The 23,249-nt window shown below is 40.3% G+C and overlaps 1 protein-coding gene across 1 annotated transcript; it reads right to left on the bottom strand.

Moving 5' to 3' along the window:
- Positions 1-909: 909 nt before the first annotated feature.
- On the bottom strand, positions 910-23,027 carry TOM1L1 (target of myb1 like 1 membrane trafficking protein). Its single transcript, XM_082067178.1, has 14 exons — positions 22,946-23,027; positions 20,736-20,814; positions 15,587-15,736; positions 15,066-15,185; positions 13,748-13,855; positions 12,952-13,068; positions 9,401-9,534; positions 6,958-7,018; positions 5,375-5,477; positions 4,425-4,521; positions 3,844-3,904; positions 3,279-3,366; positions 2,875-2,947; positions 910-1,943 (listed from the first exon to the last, which is right to left on the bottom strand). Exons 1-14 carry the CDS (start codon positions 22,981-22,983, stop codon positions 1,862-1,864), a joined length of 1,311 nt encoding a protein of 436 aa, XP_081923304.1. The 5' UTR covers positions 22,984-23,027; the 3' UTR covers positions 910-1,861.
- Positions 23,028-23,249: the final 222 nt, after the last annotated feature.

The following is a 23,249-nucleotide window of genomic DNA, read 5'->3' as shown; positions in this document are numbered from 1 at the left end:
TTAAAGTTTTAAAACTTTTATTCTTTCATCTCTCTAATGCATATGATCCAGCAGAACTTCTTACCTGGGTTGTCTTTTGTTCATTGTCTTTTTGACAGTTGTGCTGATTATGGGAACTTTCCACACATGGCTTTATTCTGGCCACATGCTTCACAAGAAAACTAATATCCTGGCAAGTGCCAGTTCCATAAAAACATGGGCTTTTCCCTCAGTTTGAAAGCTCAAGTTTGCACAGATACTGAGCACATTCCCAATATTAAACAAGCTCTCTAACCTCAATAATGAACCAGTTCCCTTCAAAGCTTCCATCTATCTGTGACCATTTTTCTTCTTTATATATGGAAAAGTTCAATTGGCACTCATCGGTTATGGATTGCCATATTGAAATAGCCTATTTTAATCTGTTACACTTCAGTGGGCTTGGCTTTTAAACAACGCAACTAAACTAAGGGGAAGAAAAAAACCATTGATCTGCCTCCTTTTTCAGCAGTTTTCTCAGGCTGCTGTCCAAAGAATTGACAATAATACCAGAAAAATAATAATAAAGCAGCTTACCTTTTCGCCTCCACTTACCAAAAACCCTGAACTTCAAGGTTGTCTTTCGGATAGAAGTAAGGTGTTCTAATGGCACTACAGCAAGCTGCAAAATTGCTAACCATGCGATGAAACACCATGGATTCACACTAAAATACTTCCAACACTGTCTGCATTTTGTACTTGGAATACACATATAGTCTGGTAAAAACTCAAAAGTGATGGGGGTTAACTTCTCAGTAAGTGCTTGCTTTTATTTGGAATATTATGCCACAAAATTGCATAACCGACTGAGAACTACTTATCACTTAAACACTTAACATAATAAACACTTTAAATGAAGTATTTCACAAAAATTAGCTTATCAGCTATGAACACAAACTAAGTTCTCAAATTTTATATCAATTATAAATTCAGAGAACTATACCTGTTAAAGTGCACATTTTGCATTCAGCATTAAAATAGATAAGGCACTTTAATTCTTAAAAGATAAAACTGTTATTAACAGGGTTAAACAACTTGATTAAAATAAACGAATAACTATTGCTCATCTGCATTGTAGATGATTGGTTTTTCCTTCACCAGAACAGCAATCTCTGCAGGGCAGGAACATTGAAGTAAATGATTGATCCCCTCCAATATTTACTGAGTAAATAAAAGCAACAACAACAGAGGAACAAGCAGGAGGTTTTTTTCTGTTCTGTTAAGCGTGGATAACAGCACCTTGTGTCCCAGCTCAAGTTCTTACCAAGACAAAAATTCAACTATATTGTGGGCTTTTAGGAAGAAAACAGAATCTGTATTCAAAATATGGCCGTAGGAAAGGAACAGTGTGTTTTCAGATATCTATCAAGAGGCTCCATTTTAGAAAAGTCCTCCACATAAAAACCCATCATAAATTTCTAGGGAGATAAGCACAGACAGCAATGAGGCCAAAATAGAAATTGGATTCTGCAGTTTCTGTAAACGTAACATTCTATTTTGTTTTGTTTGCTGCATAAAGGGGTAGAGCAGCAAAAAAGAGCAGTTGGAAGAAAAATCTTTCTTCTATAGTTGCAAGAGTCCTTTTTCTTGTGTCAGGTGTCAAGTGTTAACTTCATACATGGGTGAATTTGGAAATCATATTTTAAAGGCCCCCAAAATACTCAAAAAATAATTGTGCACATCACCTTGAAAAATACACAGGCCAAGTTATCAAGGTGTAGATTCAAGTAACTCTTCAGCTTCCACAAAGCTTAATATTCCGATAGTTGTTTGTTGTGTCCAAATAGAAAAACTGTTCTGTTATTCACTTGTACATTATAGGAACCGCTGCACAGGACCAGCATCAGCAAAAGGCTTCACCTCCACCTTCAGCATTCTTTTTAACTTCTTCCTTCAGCACGACATCAATTTCTTCATAAATAGCTCTGAAAGAAGAGGAACAGGGAGACTCCTGCACCACAGTTGTTTCATTTGGACAAAATGCACCAACAAAATCCTGCTGAAGTTTGAACTGCTAAGAGTATATAGTCCCTGCCTAACAGGGTAGCACCAGTTGTAGGATGCCCAGGTTTCCATGGAAACAAAGAGCCAATCCCGTGGTACTTCTGTGGTTAAACATTTCATGAGATACCTCTGGACATCATGACTTTTGATGAAGTCTGGGAACGGGACTGCAAAATGCAAGTGGCCAGCATGCCATGGTCATGCAATTACTAAACCGAACTTCATTGAGGATTTTTCTACCTCAGAATTCGATGGTTCCTCAGAAATAAGGTTTTGTGTAATGGCTCAATTTTTTTGCAGTTTACTGGCAAAAAGGAAAGTTCTGCCATCTGTTTAGTTTCATATTGGTTTTCTATCTGACTGTCTGGCCTCTGGAAAGCCTGAGCACCCACTCCCTTTTGTAACTTACATTTAAATTGAGGATTTTCTTGATATGCAGTAGAACAACATCCTTAAAAAAAACACGATTGCAGTGACTAGGAATAACTTCGGTTACCTTGCCCTGGAACTACTTGTGTTGAAGTGTCAATCAGCTTCCTCCCCTAGGACAATTACCATGTTTTATTCACCCTTTTATGTCACTGAAGAGGATTTTAGTAGCTAGTTTTTGACACAGCATTACTACTTTTTTACAGATTCTGTTCAATGAACACACTACAGAAGTTTATTCCTTGATTGATTATACCCAAAATATCGGAAGAAAATTTACAAAACATTAGTACTCCAGTTGGTCAGTTAACAGTCTGAAGAGTGTGGTTTGGTTTATCACCCAGAAGAAAAAGCCATCTCAGAAGCCTTCTTGCATTTGGCACCTAAGAAAACTGTAAATCATCTATTTTAAAAGTCACTTACTCTGTGGGAGCCAAGGGATCAAATTCCATTATCTCGTAGTAATGACTTGACTGTGACTTGTTCTTTGATCCAGCTGAAGTATAAAGACAGGCACATAAATCCATATTTAAAGGTAAATGAAAAGCATGCTTACTGCACGTTACTTTTTTACATCTTCCTAAAAGTGGCAGATTAGCTCCAACATACCTAGTTGTTTTAAATGCTACAAAGGACAGATGCATTTAAGAGAAGACATGAGGAATATGAGATTTTGTTAATGTTGCTGCTCCCACCCTTTAACAGCCATTATGTAAAGCCCTTAAGTTCTAACAAGCAAAATACATCTCCATGATGGAGATGTACATCTCCATGTGGAGATGGAGTGGAGATGGAGATGGAGTTAGGTGGTCTGCTTTATTCCTTACCTGCTGGTGATGGTCCATTTAACGATGTAGTATTTCCAGTCTGTAGATTTACTGGATGCAGAGGCACTGGGCTTAAGAGAGTCGCCAACTAAGGACACCAAGCAAAACAGCACATCACCATGTTATTCTGCGAGAACTGGTTTGACTTAACTTCCCTAAGTGCTGACTTCTCTTTAGACTCTCAAACTATAGCAGGTAAATTCTAAGGTCAACAGTTACCAACCTAACTTATCACCATAAAAACACTAAAAGATGTTTTGAACTTATCTGTAGCACATTCATGTGTGTGGAAATACTCAAATACACAAATAATACAGCAAGTGCTTTCCGCAAACCCCCCACTGAAATTGTGCTGGACCTAAGAAAATATGCTTTCATATTGGCATCTGTGGTAACAGAAGAGGAAAGTTGGCCTGGTCACCAAATACAGTGTCCCCTGGTGCATGAAGGGCCACAGAGTAGATCTTTGTATTGCATTTGGACAGTAGTCGGGGCAAATCCAAACAGTTCTCATTTTGACAGTTGCCAGCAGAGAATGATTGTTCTGAACACAAGTGTTACTCACATTGCTATATAAGTGTCCAGCTGGGTTGCTTACGCTATTGTTTTGTGCTTCAGTTGCAGATCTAGGAGAGAGTAATACATTGAAAGTGACTGAGAAACTACCACAACTGTACATTCTGCTTGTTATATTATTTTTTTGCTGGTCTGTCTTTACCTTATGTCACAATTGACAGCAGCATGGGCACATGGGCCAGCGGCCCATTCACATAAAATGTCAGGAGCTACAAGGACACCTCTCCTACCTTAAATTCTTCTCACTGACATGTACAACTCATCTGTTTCTCCCTTTCGCTGCAACACTGGCAACACTCAAGCAGAAAGTCATAATATCTTAAGTATGTTTTGACCGTTGAGATAAATTTATGCCTATAACTAAACACTGCTGCAGGAACAGTGTAATTTTAAGCATGTTAAGCAAGGTCTAGCACACAGGTAGTTTTCACTTGCTTTGCTGGCCTAACATGGAAAAGTAGTAAATCAGTGTTCTCAGAGCATACTACAAACTCATTAGATGAATTACAGAGTACTAATAACTCTGAAGATCTGTTATCCATTACCATTTCTTGATAAGAGATTACTCACGGGAATTGCTGAGCTTTTGTAGCAGTTGGTAAATCTAGCTGTGGATAAATTGATGGATGATGCCTGTTTTTATCTTCAGGGTGTGCAGACACGCAATCTGAAATTCAAGGCGATAATTAATGATCATTTAAACATTATTAAGTGAACGTTAGTTACTTGTACTATGAACATTGATAGGGTAAAGTTTTGTTTGGAAGGCATAGAAAGAATCTGAAACAAATTGCTGTTTATAATATGAGAGGCAAAATCTTAACTCTGAGAAGGTTTTAGATGCAACACATTTATCTCCTTTAAATGTCAAACGCCATCATTAGTGCTATACATGGTAGATACCACTTAAAACTCCTTTCACTGTTTCTCAAAGATGGACATAGAATTATTGGCATTTATTCCTGGGGGCACATTCACACCTTTAATTTCAATATATGGACTCCCCTAGAGAGAATAAAGGAAGAACTTCTGCAAACAGTAATTCAAGGTACCCAAGTCAGGAGCTTTACTCACTCCTCTGACTATGGACAAAGTCTGAAGTTAGAGGAGATGTGAACAGTTTCTAACACCAAGCGCCTTCTGAAAAAACTTGGGAAACCAAGAGGGCATGAGAAAAGCCAATCTCTGTTTCGTCCTACCAAGTGTACAGAACACACAACTCCCACAGTATTCTGCAGGCTTCATTGTAATAGGAACCGGAGCACGTTCTACTGTTCAAATTTAAGTAATGGGGAAAGAGAAGATTCTTGCTTCCACTGTAAACAAATTACAGGAAACCTTTTACTATCTTTTTTTCCTATATACATTGGTTTTCTTTTAAGGAGATATAAAGAACATATTTAAAGTAAAGGATAATTTTTGTTTTCTTTCTTACAAGAAGCTTCTTGATTCCTCCACTATGCTGTTGTTGGTTTGCTTTAGGACACCAGACCACAGGGAAATGCGAATTCATCACTTACTAAGGCCCGAAGGAGATGCTGCAGAGTCAGTTTTCGCCACTGTTGACACAGGAGAGAGGTCCAGGAGATCCCTTGAGGGCGCAGACGGCTGTTTGCTGTACAGCTTCACATTGGAAAAGGAATAAAGCTTGGTGGGCTTTTGTTTGTTTGTTTGTTTTGAAAGGAACTTGTTAAACAAATTGCTGTTTTCACAGAATATAAGATTTAAAATCACAGTAATAAAATTTGGCAAGTATGAGAGAAGACCGGGAGATAGATATATATAAATATATATATATACACACACACATTTTTTTTTCCTCTTTTTTTGTGCATGTGGAAGATAGCCCATGAAACAAAACAATACCTTCGAGAAAATACCAGTTTGAGGAATGTTGCCGTTTCAAAAATTTAAGGAAAACAATCCTGAACTAGGAGTAGGACCCAATTCTAAACAGCAATTGTCAGCTTACTGAAATACAGGTTTGACATTGACCTTCTGATTGATCTTGGGCAATTATTTTCATGCCACTTATTTGTGTTTTGATACTTGATACACACTTAGGAGACTGATTTTTTTCAGTCCTGTTTTGGATAGGAAAAGTTCAAAATCGTGACAATGTTTCCTAGACACAGAAAAGGGTTTCCTTTGTTTCTCCAGTGAATGTATTAGAATTAAAAATGTAGCCAACCAAAGATCTTAATAAAACCATATGCTTGAGTCATATGGGCTTGGTCACACCAGATTAACAAAAGAAAAGATGTATTTTAAACTTGGAGACTCCTGAGTAATATAAAAATGTTCAGACTGCACCATTTGGACTATTAACTAACCCAACAGTATATCCATCAAGCAAAAACATCCACCCACATAACCAGAATGTAGTAATAGCAGCTTTTCAAGGAAAACAAGATCATCTTCTACCTTTTTCTTAATAATTGTCAGCTGTATTTCAGCATTCACAATGCAGTCATTTTCATATTGAGGCCTAGGCAGCTATACAATTATGGCTTAGCAGAAGCAGAAACGTGCAAAACTACTTTGGGCAACAATCATTAACAACCATAATTATCAATCAGTGAAGGACAGTCATTAAAGATTTGCTACAAGCTATTATTCATAACTCAGAAAAAGGTTTGACTCAAAAAAACCCCCACAACATCAGTAATAATGAATTCTAATAATGTAGTAATATTTCAGTCTATAAATGCTTAACAAAGAACAAATGAAAAGAAACATCACAGTTCTTAATTTTGTACATGGCAGATAATAGTGTTTAGCTGTGGAGGTAATAAACCAGCATTTGAACAGATCTCTCTCTCTCTCTCTCTCTCTCTCTCTCTCTCTCTCTCTCTCTCTCTCATTTTCCTGACCAAGCTTCCACCTTAGGTTTGACATTATTTGCTACTTTATTTATGTGAAGTTGCATTGAATTCTGCAAGCGAGGCTTTAGAAAATCCACGAGCAGTACCAGGCTGCTCCCTCCTGTGCCTCTCAACTAGAGAATAAAATTCTGCATATATCAAAAGTGCATTTTTCACGATGAACAGAAAAAGGAATATTTACAGTCCTGCAGTTCACAAGTTCATCTGTAATTACTCACCTCTGCGCGTTCACGTTGTATCCTCTGATTCTCCAAAAACCGAACTCTGTTCCGAGAGAACCTGTTGGAGTTGCAGAATTAACTGTTCATTCTGATATTTCTGTGATGTTATTTGTAAGAGCAGGAAACCAGTTATGATCCAAGTTTGATTATCAAAGCACTACGGGTGTTTTTCTCTCTCAGCACTACAATGTGACTCTCTCCAGCCCAGGGCTGTGGTCCTCTCATCACCTCCTCTAACACCACTTGGTTTGTTCCTGGGCTCACTTTTGGAGACAGACACCTGTTTCTTCCGTAACAAAACTGAGGCATAGCTGACAATGAAGTTGGCCTCTGTTCACGCCAGATGAACAAGCACTGTGCCAAATCTGTCTCCTCCTGACCAGAAGACTCTTCCAACCGAGCTCCAGGAAGCTTCAGTCCTCAGAGATTCCCCATGTTCCCTCACACCATCTCAGGACAAACCACACATCTACTCTGGGACACAGCCCTCTCATTAGTTCAGGCATTTGAAATCACCTTTTACAAGAATTGGAAGCCAGAAAATCCACCTGCATGAATATTTATGTACCAGGAGTTGTAACAGTGCTGCAATGGGTGCAGAGGAGACCCAGCCAGTGACATTCAGCACCCACAAGGTCCACCCATTTCAGAAGTCAGAGCCTTAAACGGTACAGACATGAGACCATCTACACAACTGCATTTGCTATTCAGGGTTACCATACTGGTGAGGCTCACAAAGACTATATATATATACATATATATGAGTAGGAACACAAGAAAAAAAGCATTCCAACTGCAGAACATAAATATTTATCTGAAATACAGGAAGAACCAACAAATTGGTGGAGCCACTAGAGGGAGTCATCGTTACACACACAAGGCCGGTTTATTGCACAATGGTGATTGCTCCTGATTTAATTTGGACTCTATGTTAATAACCAGAAACAGAGAATGCAGCATGACTTGTCTTCAAACCATACACATAGTATGAAACAGATGCAACTTGTTAAAATTAGTTTGTCCTTTACACATCTCATTGCTCAGAGGGAGTTCCAAAGAACAGATCGTCTGCAGCAAACACTAAACAAATACATTTTAATACTTATCAACTCTAAACCAGGAAGACTCATTGCGTATGAACTATAACATTATAGTACTAAAATGCAGTTTTCTGTCCAGTTTCACAATGGCCAATTAATTGCTCCTTCAATCACCAGTTGAGTCTCTCATAAGGAATTTATTGAATTATATCCACAAGCCGCTATTCACAGTTCAAGAGGTTCTTGGCCTCACCAGTATTCATCAGTCACATAAAAACTGTAAGCCCGCATCTGATTTCAGTGGATTTACAGAAGCTGAACAGAATGCTATTTTTGCTCTACTAAAACGAAAAACTTCCCAAAGCAAGTAGTGAGCACACAAGGCAGTTACTGTAAAACACACTAACGCTGCTGATCACACAAGATTTAAGGATAAATGAAAACTAAAGGTTGTCAAGATTAGGCCTAAAGTTTGTGCCATGACACTTAGAAAAATTAGTGATATTTTCAGTGCATCATTCAGAAGAGATTTAAAAAGAAAAGGTTACTAAATTCTAAACCTGCTAAATTTAAATCATGAACCATTGTACTTGATGCATAATGATTTCTAGAACATTTCTTAGCCATGGAGGAGATAAACTACTTAACATGGAAGGCTAGTTCCCATTAAACCATAATAGTCTCCATGAGTATATTCACTATGATGTTTTGGGAAACAGTACTGGAATTTTGAGTTTGAAATTAATTCCTGTTTTGCTAGCATCTAGTCATGCTACCAATGATCTAAGAGACGAACACACAGGATGTTAATGCAAGCACTGCAGTGCTTCTGTGTGTAAAACAAACAAACATTTTCTGCTGTAAGACAAGTAGAACAGCACGTTTCAATCCAGTTGAGAAAAATCAAGCAACTCTCTTAAGCATGCAATGAGGCAGAATGCTATTCCATGGCTGGTTTCTGCAGTAAAGCTGTCAAAATTGCTTAAAAAGGAGAAGAAAAATATTCTTTCCTGGAAGTATATACACTTAACAGAGATAAGGACCATCGCCAGTACCAAAGGATTTATAGCAGACTGGTGACACTGTGCACCACCAAAAAGGAATGTCAAATACCAAAGTGATTTTTCCTTACATGCCTCCATCTGATTTCCCTGTCTACACTGTTCATTTGTTTTGTCCCATTCTAATGGTTCTCTAACTACTTTTGCAAGCACTGTTTAAGGGAAGGCAAATACATAAAATTATTTTATAAATATATATATATATATATATATATATTTTCTGGATAAAAATCTGCCTTCTTTTTGAGGATCAACATTAGATGTAGGGACCATCTGTGTCCATTAAGTGAGCTCATTCAGTTACGACACCAAATGTGAGGAGAATGGCCCTGTCCTTACCTTTCATGTCCCAGGAGGACATTATTCAAATCTTCATTTACTTGTATTAACTCAACTATCACATCTTCATTCTCCACTGTCACCAGCAATTCCATGATCCTCTCCTGCATCATCCGACAGGTCTTATACAGTTTCTGCCAGAGGAAGAAAAAATCAACTGTAACTGTGATCACCCAATTTGTTCAGTTCTGGAGAAGAATGATAAGATGCTTGAGCGCTGCAGACTCACAAGTAACATTCCTTAATTTATACAAACCACACACATACCAAACGTTGAAAATTATGCTATTTGCATGTCTTTGATCACTGCAAGGCAGGTTGACAACTCCTATCATCACAGCCAACACTTCTACCCCAACCCAAGCCCTACCTCTTGACCCACCTTTATTTTCCAAAGATATCTCTGTCTCTAAAGTCAAAATTACAAATTGCAAAATAACAACGACACCTCTGGGTGATGCAGAGCAAATTTGATTTGATCTTGTTTGAAGCTGATTAAACTCAGCAGGATGCTTCACATGGATGTAATGGATGTGATCCTGTTCTACGTCTGCTTGAAGAAAAGAGAATAGTCTGAAGGGCAGGAGTGCTCCGTGATGCAAATCTTGAGCTCTGAGAGGGGAAGTTTGGATGCACTTATTCTATACACTTTTTGAGAAAGTAACACAAACCTATTAGAATCAGCTGATTGGGGAATGATGAGAGTTTACTGAGCAGAATTTTGCATTACTGCCAGTTGAAATGGAGGATGGTTTATTTATATTCCTCTCCACTGCAGATTTTGCATGTTCCAAGAAACAAATTCTTTAGCAACAGGAACTTCATCTCAGCCAACATTTCCCACCCCCCACAGTGCGTTTGCAAATGCTGGCTGGCTCTGCTTAAGAAAAAAGGAAAAAAGAAAGAAAACTACTCTGTTTGCACACTACTATTCAGAAATTGTTCTGGTATCGTTTTCAAAGTGATCCGATTTTTCCTCAAAAACCCCATATACTTAGTGTAAATAAATGATTTATGTAAAAAGAAATTTTGCACCCCTTTGCCAAATCTACATAAGGATTACAGAGTCCTGTACCTTCCAGTTGTGTATCTTCAGAGCCCGGGATAAAACACACAGAAATGTATTCAGTTTAACATCTGTAATTTAAATTTGAAACCTGTCCACACTTTACTATCTGATTTGCATTTAAAAAAGTGTGTTGTTTCTTATGACTCCATTATACAGGCAAACTTTTGAATAAAGAAACTGAGATACTCATTTCAAGCATGGATTTGCCAGGTTCTGTTCCCACCCAATGATGCCTGCACTCTTACATGTTGAAAACTGGGGCTTTACAATGATTGACTGCCAGCTGGTGTAATGATCACCAGAGATTCCAATGAATTTGTGATAATTCTTACCAGCTCATGATCTGGACTTAAATTCTACATTTCTATCAGGTATGTCTATGCACTGGTTTGTGATTCTTTTTGGCGGACACTGCTTCAGCTATTCCTCAACTACTGCTGCTGGTCGGCACAAGATCTCAAGCGAGATCTGCCACCTTAAGCCTTGTTCAAAACAGGGTGGGGAACAGGAGGAGCTTAACCACTAATGAAGCCACAGAACTGAAAATATGTTGCACTGAGTTTACCCTAGTAGAGTTTTTATATTGAGAGATTCCAGATACTCTGAAGGACTGAAATTTAATATTTGCAACTTAAAGCCTAAACAAGCAGCTCTTTGCATAAAGGACATTGTTCTCTGAAAACAAAAACCTAATCCAAGCAATCCCGGTAGTGCCACAAACAAAAGAGAACATTAAACATTGCTAAAGCAACAAGCTTGCCATGCTTAGTGCTTTAAACCACCGGGTGCAAGGGGGAAAAGAACAAAAAGAACAACAGTGAAATTAGTGCGGAAGGAATGAGTTTTCAGTCACTCCCCCACAAATGGGAACTCCACACCCTGTCCTCAAACTTTTGCCAACAATTTTATTACTGGGAGCGTCAATAAGAATCCACTGGTTTACTGTGGCAACCTAATCTGTGCGCCAACATGCCGAAGGGCCATAGTAGGAGACAGGAAACCAAGGACATAATTTTCCTGTTTCACAACCCGAAACGCTTCCCCTGCCACAGATGGACAGAGGCGGCCGAGCGCACCAAACCAGCGCAGTCTCTCTGGCTGGTTAAATCATCGAGGCCAGTTTGCACCTTGGCAACCTCCCTGATGGCAATAGCAGTACAGAAGTATTGTTTATAGAACAGCCATAAGTCGGCTAATTAGGTGGCGTCCATCACTGGCACAACCTATACTCAATCCTCCCGTGCAGGCAAAGCAAACCCTCTGCGATCTATTACAACAGCTGTTTGCCTTGACTGTGTTTAAAATCTACTCTGCTCACATTCTTGCTTCACAGGCCCTTCCCTCCTTGGACTTCAGCTCCACAGATCTCTGCAAAAGAGACAGTGTTGGAGATACGAGGAATTCCCAGGGGAAGAAAAACCACTGAGAGGTTGTGTCTGTCTCCTGTCTGGTTCCCCCAGCCCAGCAGCACTGCCTGTAAAGATGAGACAGTGGCAAACAGCTGCTGTCTCTGTATCTCACCTCCAGCTGTGAACCAACCTGTAAACTGCACAACCTCAAGGGCAAACCAACAGCGCCCAATCGGGGTTCCTGGCAAAGGAAAAATTCTCCACTGGGCAATAAATGCACACCGAACACTTGCAAACAATTAGTTCAGTCCTCCAAAACATTTAATGCTGACAAATTACCAAAAATGCTTCCTTGTCATAGAAGTTCAGAGGCAAGTTTAGAAACAGAAGGGTGTGATAAAAGCTTTTTAAATTCTTGCAGACAAAATGAAACAGAAAAATATCCATTGATATAGGTCACTATCGCAATGCTGAAGTAATACTGCATTTTAAATTTCTAAAATAGAAAATACAGCACAAGCAAGTAGAAGAAATGACGTCACAGGAGGAAGAATGTGTGCACGTTCACTGTCAAATCTAAACTGGACTATTGCAATACACTTCCTCCAGGCTACACTTTAAGAGTACATGGATTCATCTATAGCACAGCGAGCTCCCAGTCTTTGAGGTCACGCACATAAAACTAATGTTTCATATTCTTCACCGGCCTTCCGTCTGCCTTGAAGGTACTGGTAATAATAAAGAGAGCACAGAAATCTCCAAGACGGATATGAGAGACTGTGTCATCATCTATTTTCCCACAAAGCAACAGCGTTCAACTGGAATGTTCTCGGGGCTGTTTGACAGAACATGCTCAACAGAGAATGCTCTATTATGAAATCCCTTTGCCCTTGGAATTCCCTAGAGCTTAAATTTGCATTGCAAGCTGTATTTTCCTTTCTTGACTATCTATAATGATATCACGGGAAGGTGAAGGCAACACGGGAAAGCTGAGCAAAACCAGTGACAGAAACCTGTTGTTGGATTGTATTTGGCAATCTGGATCCAGATGTTACAAGAAATGATACGACATATTTTAAAATCAGCTTTGACTAAATCAAACCAATAGCCCCTACCAAAGAATTGTCACATACCTGTAAAAGATTCATATCATCTGGATTTTCAGAGCCAGGAACATTTTCTTTCAATATTGATGACATGACTCTCACATTCATTTTTGCCATATCCAGTTCACTGTACAATTTCCCAACCTGTTAACAGAAGAGAATACTGTATAGGTGAACTGAGCAAGCAAAATAATTCTTAGCTCTAGTACATACTTTCTTCCGCCTTAGGTACAATATGGGCCTAATTAGCATTATTTCACTCTAGTGACATACCATGAAAACTAATGGAATTAGCTTAAGATTTTATATTCACAATCAAACTAAGAACCAAGGATGATAGTACTGCTCATTTTCCTTACAGTTAATCCCTCTCGATAATATTACTGTTAGTCTTTTTAGTTAACCACAGGCCAAGCAGGAATGGAAGTAAAGTGTCCTTTCCTTTCTGCCTTTTATAATAATCTCTTCACACAAGCCTTATGCAAAAGTAAGTTCGGCTTTCTCACTTATCTTTGAAGTAACTTTTACCGATTTGCATAACAACATTGTAAGACATCATTAGATATGCTCACGCTTGCGTAAATGATTCCACTTTCTGGCTGGGGTACAGCATGGCATTTATTGAACTCACTTCTGCCTACTTTGCTTTGGAACACTGCCGCATAAAACATCTTCAGGAGAATGAACCTAAATCCCCAAATACAGAACGATGCCACTTGAACTGATGGTCCCTTCCAGTGGTCTAAGCACCCGGGTTGTCACAATCGCACATCAGCAGTACATTTCCATGGACCTGCCCCCCTCTAAACCTGTGGTACTGCACCTGCTCCGCGGTCAACAGTAACGTTGGGCCTGTGGGAAGAGGCAATAAGGAACGACTTGCAGGATTAGCAGAAGATGGTGATGACTTTGTAGAGGGCTGAGATGAAGTCTGAGGAAAGATAAGAGAGCAGAGCTTGGATTTAACAAAAGAATTGAAGAACACATCCAGTTGAGAGAGCTGCAAAGCATCTTTGTCAGACTAGACAACTAGGCATTAGCTTTCTCATAATCAATACTCCTAGGGAATTTGTTGAGCAAGGTCTACAAGAATGAATCTAATGACCATTTTGTAATGAATGAGGCTTGGAATTCAGATACTTTTTAAATGGGTTTACAAGGAAATTCCATCACAGGATAAAGTGGGAAGGCTAAGACCAGGCTGGCTCCTTGAGCTCTTAAGCCATCTAACAGCTGAGAGCCCTTCCCAAAGTGCCACTGCAATTTTACAATGAAGGATAGCTTAGAATACAATCACACTTGGAAGCAGTGGAAAGGTCGGGTGGGTAACTCTGGGTGTCCGCAGAAGATGAACTACAAAGGCCTTCTGGATCAAAAAGCTGGAACACTTTGTCTGCAGAAAGCTTCACTTGCATTGCAGTTGAATTAAAAAAATCCAAATCCAAAACCCACCCTGCACACTTCAAGTCCTTCACTCTCTACAGACTTGAGCTAAAAAATGCATTCAGGTCTGCTGTTGCTGAGATCAACAGAAGGTTTGCAGCTGATTTTAACTGGCAGATACATGTGGTACAGAGATTAGTCTCTACTGTACTTGGTGAGGAAAAAGAAAATTGTCTATCAAGAGCATTCTCCACACAGCTTGTTCAAACAACCTTTCAATATGTAAGCTTTTGTACATTCTGCTATTCAATAAGAAAAACTCAGGATAAATCTGAATTATTCCTATCTGCTCTATCTGCATCTTACTCATTTTAGTTGAAGCTTTCAGAAGTTGACAAGTTTGGAGCACTCAGCTTTCATTCATTTTGAGGTAAACGGCATACCAAAATCCTTTACACACTTTGAAAGCCTCAAGTGAGAGATGATTCCTTTTTGAGAACACATCCACTCATCTGAGCTTTGAAATAAAATAAATAAACTATTATATAGGCCAGGTTTCTTTGTTGTTATCTTAGCTGTTATAACTGAAACTGTTTTCTGCTCGCATGCTTAAGTAGGTTGGTCATATTGTGCCCTGGAGCACTTAAATAAAAAACACAACAAAACAAACACACCTCCTTTATCTACAGAGCTCAAACAATTAACACATCCTGTTGCTGATTGACAATGGTTAATGAAGTATCCTTGTGTATCCCTACCTTGGGTCCCCCTCTGCTGGTGGCAGAAGACGGAAACTCCACTCCTTTCTTCAGCAGTTCTAGATAAACGTCTTTTACTTCGCTCACATCCACCATTCCTTGGAAACCTCGGGCCCACGTCTAGTTTCGAAATAACAGGAACAGAAATGGACAGTCAATGGGTCAGACAAGCGCTTCTTAAACAAGTGCTCCTAAAGGCAGGTCAGTCCCTCCATCCACTCCCGCTATCGTGACTCCACTGGGAGCAGCAGGAACCACCACAGCTCCACAGTCACCTCTTGTCCTGCTGGCTCAGTGGGGACACAGACTGGGACAGGAACAGAAAGGGTGGAAGTTGATGGTTTCCCAGTTCCCTCCCCTTGTCTTCCAGCCTGTGCTACTCCTGCACGCAGCAGGAACAGCAAGAACAGTCTGCCTAAGGAACATGTTCCCATGAGTATGTTATAGTACAGAAACGGGCTGCATCATTAAACGTTTACCATGCCACAGAGACAAACACTTACTGTTTACTCCAGACTTACCATCACAAAGGTCAAGATTTTCTCCTGCAGGTCAATTGGCAGGTTGTATCTCGGATTCAGCAGTTTCACCAGCTTGTCTTTACAGAAATCTTTCTTCACAACTAATGACTGGAATCTTGGGCCACAGTTCTCTATACACATGTCAAGCAGCTGCACACACAAAAAGCTTCTGTTAGATACTAGGAAAAAAAAAAAAAAAACACCAAACAACTTGACTGCTTTTGTTTCCTTTTGTTTAATTTGTTCCAAATGTTATGGGGAAGTGTACAAACGGATATGAATGGATTATTGCCAGCCATCTCAGTAGAGTGTCTGATGAGGTTACTACAGGGAACAGTAACTCACTGTGTGCACTGTTACACCAACACAATACAAAATGAGATGTGTTAGCCAGAGTTACACTATTTTTTACAGAGAAGTAGGGTCACACTTGTTTCCGTGTCATAATAATTACTGAACACATGGTACCTTAACAGCATGAAATTTGTCCATAGCTTAAAAAACAACTTGTATGGATTTAGTAATAGAATTAGTTCACCGCCTAGCACATAGGTACCCTGGTCTGACAGATTCTGAAGAGCTCTACAAGAAAATAAGGCTACTAAATGCCTGTCTTTTGATCTGCCCTCTGAGAAACTAATGAAAAAAAAAAAAAAACAGAAAAGAACAAATTCAACAACTCAGAGCACAATTTCTCCATGCGTTTTAAAGGTCACATTGATTTGAAACAGAAGAGATGAATGGTTCCAATTGTCAGATTCATCTTCACGGAAGAAGTCTACTTCCAAAACTCTGCTTGGAATGCTCAGAGCAGGATCCCTGCAAACAATATGCCTGCCCTACCAAATATAGCACTATGTGATAATGACATAATTCTTCTCCTTTGTGTACCTGAAGGTGACTGATTATAATTCCCATATTACAGAAGAGTTATCAAAAGCTGTCACTGCATCCCAGTCACCTGAAATCAAGCCAGTACAAGTCTCGATGGGAAACTGGGGTCAGATCAGGTGCAGAAGCAGGAACAGAACTTATCTTCCCTGGCTCAGGAGATTGACCACAGGATTATGATGCCCCATGTAGAGAAAAACAGTCACTCTTGTGCTTTTTGCTCTTCAACAATATCTTTACTTTCCATCCCAATTTAAGAGGGAAGATAGAAAGGTGAAAGAAAAGGGCAGAAGTTTAAAAAAGTTTGCAAATTTCATGGGTTTTGAGACAAAACTTCCCCTGAATCACACAACAGACAGATATATTCTCAAAAGGCTACACAGAATTTAAAGGATGCTGTTGTAATCTTGATAAAAGTAGGTTAAATATACTTTCCTATTCAGAGCAGACTACATTTGACTAAGTTGAAATAATTTTAGTAACTCATTTTCTAGCCTCAGGACTTGGGGATTTTTCTCCCAGTGTGATCAGGAACTTACGGGAGAAGAGGCTTAAAACCAGAAGAAAATATATTGCTGAACTGAAAACAGAGCAGAACAAAGAGACGCTGGCAAACTGCTGTGCACAAAACTAACTGAGAGATAATTACAAAAAAAATCTTGGCTCGAATCATTATTTTTCATTTGAAAGAGTACATGAAACATATGCTAATAAACCAAGTCATTTGCCTGTGCAGTACTTCAAAGATGGTCTGTGTAAAACATTTTCAACCCAGTGCATGGGAAATTTGGTATGCTACTCCCTAATATTAATTCCCTACTTAAGGGACTGAGTATTTACCCTCTGAATGAAAGTACTGAACTAATGGGTCAGATCCTCCACTCAATTATGCCGGTACAGCCCACTCACTCAGAGTGAAACTCAGCTGGTGTAAGAAAAAGAAGAGCTTGACTCAATTATTTTTAACTGGACCATTCATGAACAAGCCACTTTCATGGTAATAACACCTTTCGTTGGAATTTCAGTATGGTTATTTCACATTGCAAATAGGACTTCGGCTTCCCAAGCAGTTCCATTGGAATGAATAGATCCAAGGTGGCCAAGTCAACCACTGCTCCACACAGCACAATGGAATCTCAATAGAAACACGTTTTAATAACAGAAAGGGCAAATTAACTTCAACCAAAGCATTAAATGTCCTCTAAATGACAGGCAAGACCTTAGAGCTGTTAAAATTGACAGAGCTGCTTCTTTTATTCCTACTCAATGTCCTTTTCTTTTCCTCTTTGCCCACGTATCCCATGAAGTGTAATAAAATTGACTTGGACATTTTTGATTGGGGAGCAGGAAGGCTCTCTCATGTTTTTGTTTTTCAGATGCTCTGCTTTGTGAAACGTTAATTTAACAAATGAAAATCTAAAGGCCACATTTGCCATGCTATTTTATTTTATTTTTTTTTTCACATCTGAAAACTTACATAATATTAAAAGGAAAACCAAAAAAAAGCCTAAGGCAGCAACCTGCCCCCCCAAAAAACCCACAACTTTCCAAAATTTAAATCTAACCAACAACTTCCTTTAAAATATTTTCCAACTACATAGTGCAGAAATGAAACAACAATTCCATCTTAAATTTCTCCCCACTGCTTTGTATGTCAGAGTGTGCGTGTGGACACAGGTACAGAGCGAGACACGCTCAATAAACTGCTCCGGCATGTACTGTTCAGCTCCTAAGACCTTACAGGCACCAGAAGTTGGGCACTGTGTAAATGCTTTACAGACCCAAGGGAGACCTTTGGAGACAGCTGAACAGGTGTCTCGCTGTGTAAACAGAGTTTAGGTATCCAAAGTCTGCTAGCAATAAGGAGTCAAATAATGCATACGCACTTTGTTGGATTCCTGCCTGAAAATTCTAATCCTGTTCACCGTGACTGACAAATCACTGCCGCCGAGCCTGATCTCATGCCTTTATCAAAGGCTGTGCATGGAGCAACTCCGTGTTCCGACCGCACACACCTCGATCCATGTGACTCCGCAAGCAGCAGGTAAGGTCCCTAGATCAGAGTACACAAAGCCAAGCCACAGCCAACACGTTATACAGCTGGCACTCACCCTTCCTCCTCCGAGTAAATAAACACGCGCCTGTGAGCCAGGAGGAGGAAGGCACTGTTGAGATTTAACGTCTCGATGACAGAATCAGGGCTGACACACGCAGTCATGCTACTTCAGATGAAGACTTTCACATTTCACTCTTGTGTGTATTGTCTGGGAATAAGTTCCTTCGGCAGTTTCATTAGAAAGATTACATTCCAGAACTTCAAGGTTGAGTAAACAAAAGTGGACCAAAGTACATTCCAAAAGAAAAGTGATTTATAGATCTGTTGCCTTCTTAGTTTTATCTAATGTAGGTAGGAGAGACAATTTGATGTAAAGTTTCAAAAGCTGGAAGACCACATTTACTGTAGGAAACATAGGCAATATCTTACAAAGCAGGAAGATGGAGTGTTAGAGGAAAGGCTGGCACTTATTTAAAAAGAAGGAATTAAAAAAATACAGAAAAACAAACAAACAAGAACAAAAAAGATCAAGGAACTCAAGAAGAAACCTGCAGTCAGAAAACAGCAACTGGGCCAAAAGGATGTGATTGACTGGGAGGTACAGTTACATGTGTACACGTGAGTGGGTGAGAGCAGACTTGGAGAAAGGGACCTGGAAGGGTAAAAAAAACCAGTGTCAAGCTACAAGCACAACTGAAACGTGGTACGCACTCCACCTGTAAGTAAATACCATAGGCTTCCAGGTCAATGTGGTGAAGTTCTTCCTTGGATACACCTGAAACAAGATTCTTTTCCCACTTTTACATTCTTAAGAGCTAAGCTATAATGTCACCTTGGGTATATCTGCAGAGTAAATATCCAAAGGGCTCCAGAAATCCAAGCATTGGGTTATCATAACTCCAGCTGACTGTGTTAGATATTCAGAAGAGGACTAAGGTGCACAAAGGCTGCAGGAGGAAGCAAGCAGATCTGATACAGGATTGCAATTACAGTGGAAACCGCATGTTTCTGTTATGCAAACGCATGGAAAACAGAAAAAGTTGACTCATGAGACAGTGGAGGAGGAAGCCAAGAAAGAAGTGTGGAAGTGGAATGAGCTGAAGGTATATACATCAGTATGTGTAACACATTTATCTGCATCTCTAACTTATCAGGAGACCCTTGGGCAATTGCTAAGTGACCTACAATTCAACAATGTCAATCACCCATCTTCCTTAATCACTTCTCAGCATATATTGATATAGATAATGATTTTGCACAACAAATACCAAACCCATGAGTAGCACCCAATGTAATGCAGACAGGCCTCTACAACATCAAAAAAGGAAACAGCAAAGAAAATACTTCTAGACAAATAATGAAAGACACAAATCCCCAACAACTTACAATACAAATGGTATGATTCTTCTCAGAGCTGCACTCCTAGTAGTCAAGAGTAATTCAAGTGGGGAACCCGGGAATTATGACAGTGTTGGGAAGTTCCTGCTACTGCCTTTGTTATCAGTGTGGCGCAAAACGGAGAACTACGGAAACGTACTCCCATAAATCTTAAACTGACTGAAATCACAACACCCCTCCAAACTCTGGGACAGTTTGGAAACAGTCAGATGCTGGAGGCCAGCTTATCTCAAGTGAGGACATTCCCAGCCGCTCCGACCTTTAGTCATAGCATCTAAATCTTTTGTGGCTGACCATGTGCCTCGCTCCCTTGCTTAACTCACCACTGTTACCCTTTCATTCAAGCTTCTCATTTATACACGATAACACCTTTACAAAACAAGTACAGCACATTCTACCACACTGCATACCACGTTTACTTTAACTAAGATCAGTACCACAAGGTGACTAATGGAATGGTCAAATGTGGCTTTTACGTACTATCCCAACCTCTGTATCTTTCACAAACAGGTGGGGCACTCACAGAGGGGCGGTCACTAGAGTAAATAAGGACTATACTATTTTACATAGCGCAGGTTTGGGGCAGAGGGAGAAGGCTACATTAAATTTAAGAATTTGAATCATCCAGGACTCCACGGAACACAAGTAGACCATCTGATCTGCACTGTGGTAGCGCTGTACGCACAAACAACAAAGACAGAAAACATCTCGGAGAGTTGCATCAGTGATAATTTGCATGCCGCCTTATCGTTTAAAATGTTTTCCTTCTTAGCGTCTAATTAATATAAACATAGCTGTACTTACAGACAGGGTAAGCCTGATTTCCTTATGGTTACAGTTTTTTGAAAGCTTTTTCTTTAGTGCTTTAACCGCATCTTTAGGCCTGTGACAAGAAATTAAGTAGAAAAAGTTACCAGTGAAGTTTGTTTTTCTACTTCACAACTTCATCCAACAGCCAAAAATACTGGCCTGAGATATGGGACTAAATTCATCCCTGTATTTACACCCACATAAAACTAGAGCAATTGTCCCACTGATGTCAGCAACATCACTCCAGTGTTGAGCTGGAGTAACAAAGCAGTGAATCAGGTTTGTTACTGCAGACTGTGCATTACTCCAGAGAATTGTGCAGAGAAATAAAGTTATTCCCCTCTACAGTTTCTTCCAAAACTATGTTATTTCACTGCTGTACAGTAGATTTACTTATCTAGCATTTATTGCTGTGAAACAACAATTATCAGCTGTATCATGTATGATGCAATTAAAAAATATTCTCCTGGGAGTGCTGTCAGGGGTAGAGGTGTCTTGGTCAGCTTCCAATCTTCTAATTGCAGGATGCTTTTAACTCATCTGAGTAATTATCATGTATGGATGGACAACTCATTCCACCCCAGAGATAGTGGCATTTCTGGCCCAGTCATTTTGATTTCTATATATACACCCCATATCTTTTAACTATCTTTGTAGGAGGAAAAGGGTGGAAGATGGTATCAAACTTATCACATGCAGGAAACAGCTTTGCCTGATTACTATGGGTTATCTATAGTGTTCAATTATTAGGGCCAGCTCAGCACTCGTGATCAACAAAAACAAGATGTCCTAAAGTCTCTTCAGGATCTCTCTAGCACCTCAGATGGAGCAACAGGCATAAATACAATGTTTCAATAAGAAAAAAATAAATCTTTGTCGAAAAGGTTTCAAAGCCAATGAAACTAAATGGGTATTTACCATTACTGCATTTTTCAGTTTGAATGTTGTTGTATTTCATCAGAAGAAAGAAGAGACTGCTCTATTTTTCTTAATCCTTTGTCACGCCCAGTCATACCAGTTGAGCATCAAGTGATGGACAAGAGCAGAGAAGAAAACTTTCTTTTGCAGAAAGCTGTACCTACTACTATTCCATTCCTGCTTCTCTTACTGAAGCATCTGCAAATGCTCTGGTCAGAAGCTGGATATTGCATTAAAATAACTATTTGCCTAATTAGATACAGCAGTTCTGCTGTTCCTCGTATCCTGTTACAGAGTGTGACTAGTAGTAGTTGCCTAGGAGGAAGTTCTGAGGAGTTCCTCTGTAAGCATAAGCTGTGCACAAGAGGAAGTAGTTTATTTAAAAAAGCTCTGTTGCGTAGAAGCTCTCCATAAAAACTAACGCTGAGGGTCAAAGCGTGCTGCTGCTAATGGCAATGAGCAGAAGGGAGTTATTATCAACCTTCCAAGCTCTAAGAACCACAGGTGAGAGTGTGGGCTTCAAAAAAATGAAAGGAAGGAAAAGCTGATAAGAAAAAGAAACCTGCACAGAAACCAAGGCATACCTCAGTCTCCTGGAGAAAGCTGTCCAGCTGGTGTTAAAATCTGCCACTGCTAGCAGCGAGATCTTGCAATGCAACGCTGCAGCAGAGCTCACACGAGAGTAAATCTTCTCCTCCTTTTATGAGTGGGAACAAGGACACAAAAAGCAGCAAGTGGCTGAGCAAACCAGAACGGGGCCGTTCAGTGCAAGGAGCCACTTCTGTTCCCAAGAAAGTGCATAATAGGGAACTGTGATTCAGTCAAAAGCAGAGTTTTAAATAGTGATGTTGGCAACCAAACACTCAAGGTCTTTTCCAGGCTGGATGTTGCAGAGCATGGGGGTACTTAACTTCAAAAGTGATATAGGCTATATGAAATATGTTCAACTTAGATGAGAAACCTACATTATCACCTTTCTCTAAGGCTTGTCTATGGGGAAGGGACCACAAGTCTGATCCCTACAAGTCCTGATGGCTGAGCAAGAAGTACCGAAATCGGCAAAACTCTTCATAGAACCAAAGACACCTGCTCCCTGCTGCTATTTTGTTCTGGGTAACTTTACATACGCATCGCAGGCCACCTGCTCATTGTGCCCTGCCCTCCAGCAATGCTGGCGCTACCCCTGTGATAAAACCCGGCTGTTCTCATCTCCCCCAGGAAGAGGGGACAGGTCACAGCGCTGCCTGTCCCTCTGACCCCGGGACACCCCCCCGGGCCCCGCTCACCCCTCCTCCGTCGCGTTGATCACGTCGCAGATGTGCATGAACTGCCCCCACTCCTCCGTCTGCAGCGCTCCGAACGTCGCCCGCTCTGCAAAGCCAAGGGGACCCGCGGTACAGCCGGCCGAGGACTCCGAGCGCCGCCGAGCCCCGCCGGACCGGCCGGGAAGAGCGGGGACGGACCGTCCCGCCGCTTTCCTCACAGGGACCGGCGCCTCCCGGCTCCCCTCGTTACTCACCGATCAGGCTGCCCACGACGGTGCTGAACGGGTCCTTCGGAGCCTTCCCGAAAGCCATGGCCGCTGCCCGC

The sequence above is a fragment of the Streptopelia decaocto genome, assembly GCF_964273445.1.
Source record: "Streptopelia decaocto genome assembly, chromosome: 16".
In the NCBI taxonomy this organism is placed as follows: Eukaryota; Metazoa; Chordata; class Aves; order Columbiformes; family Columbidae; genus Streptopelia; species Streptopelia decaocto.
The sequence above is the reverse complement of the archived record's forward strand: the minus strand, read 5'-3'. Positions and strand labels throughout refer to the sequence as shown.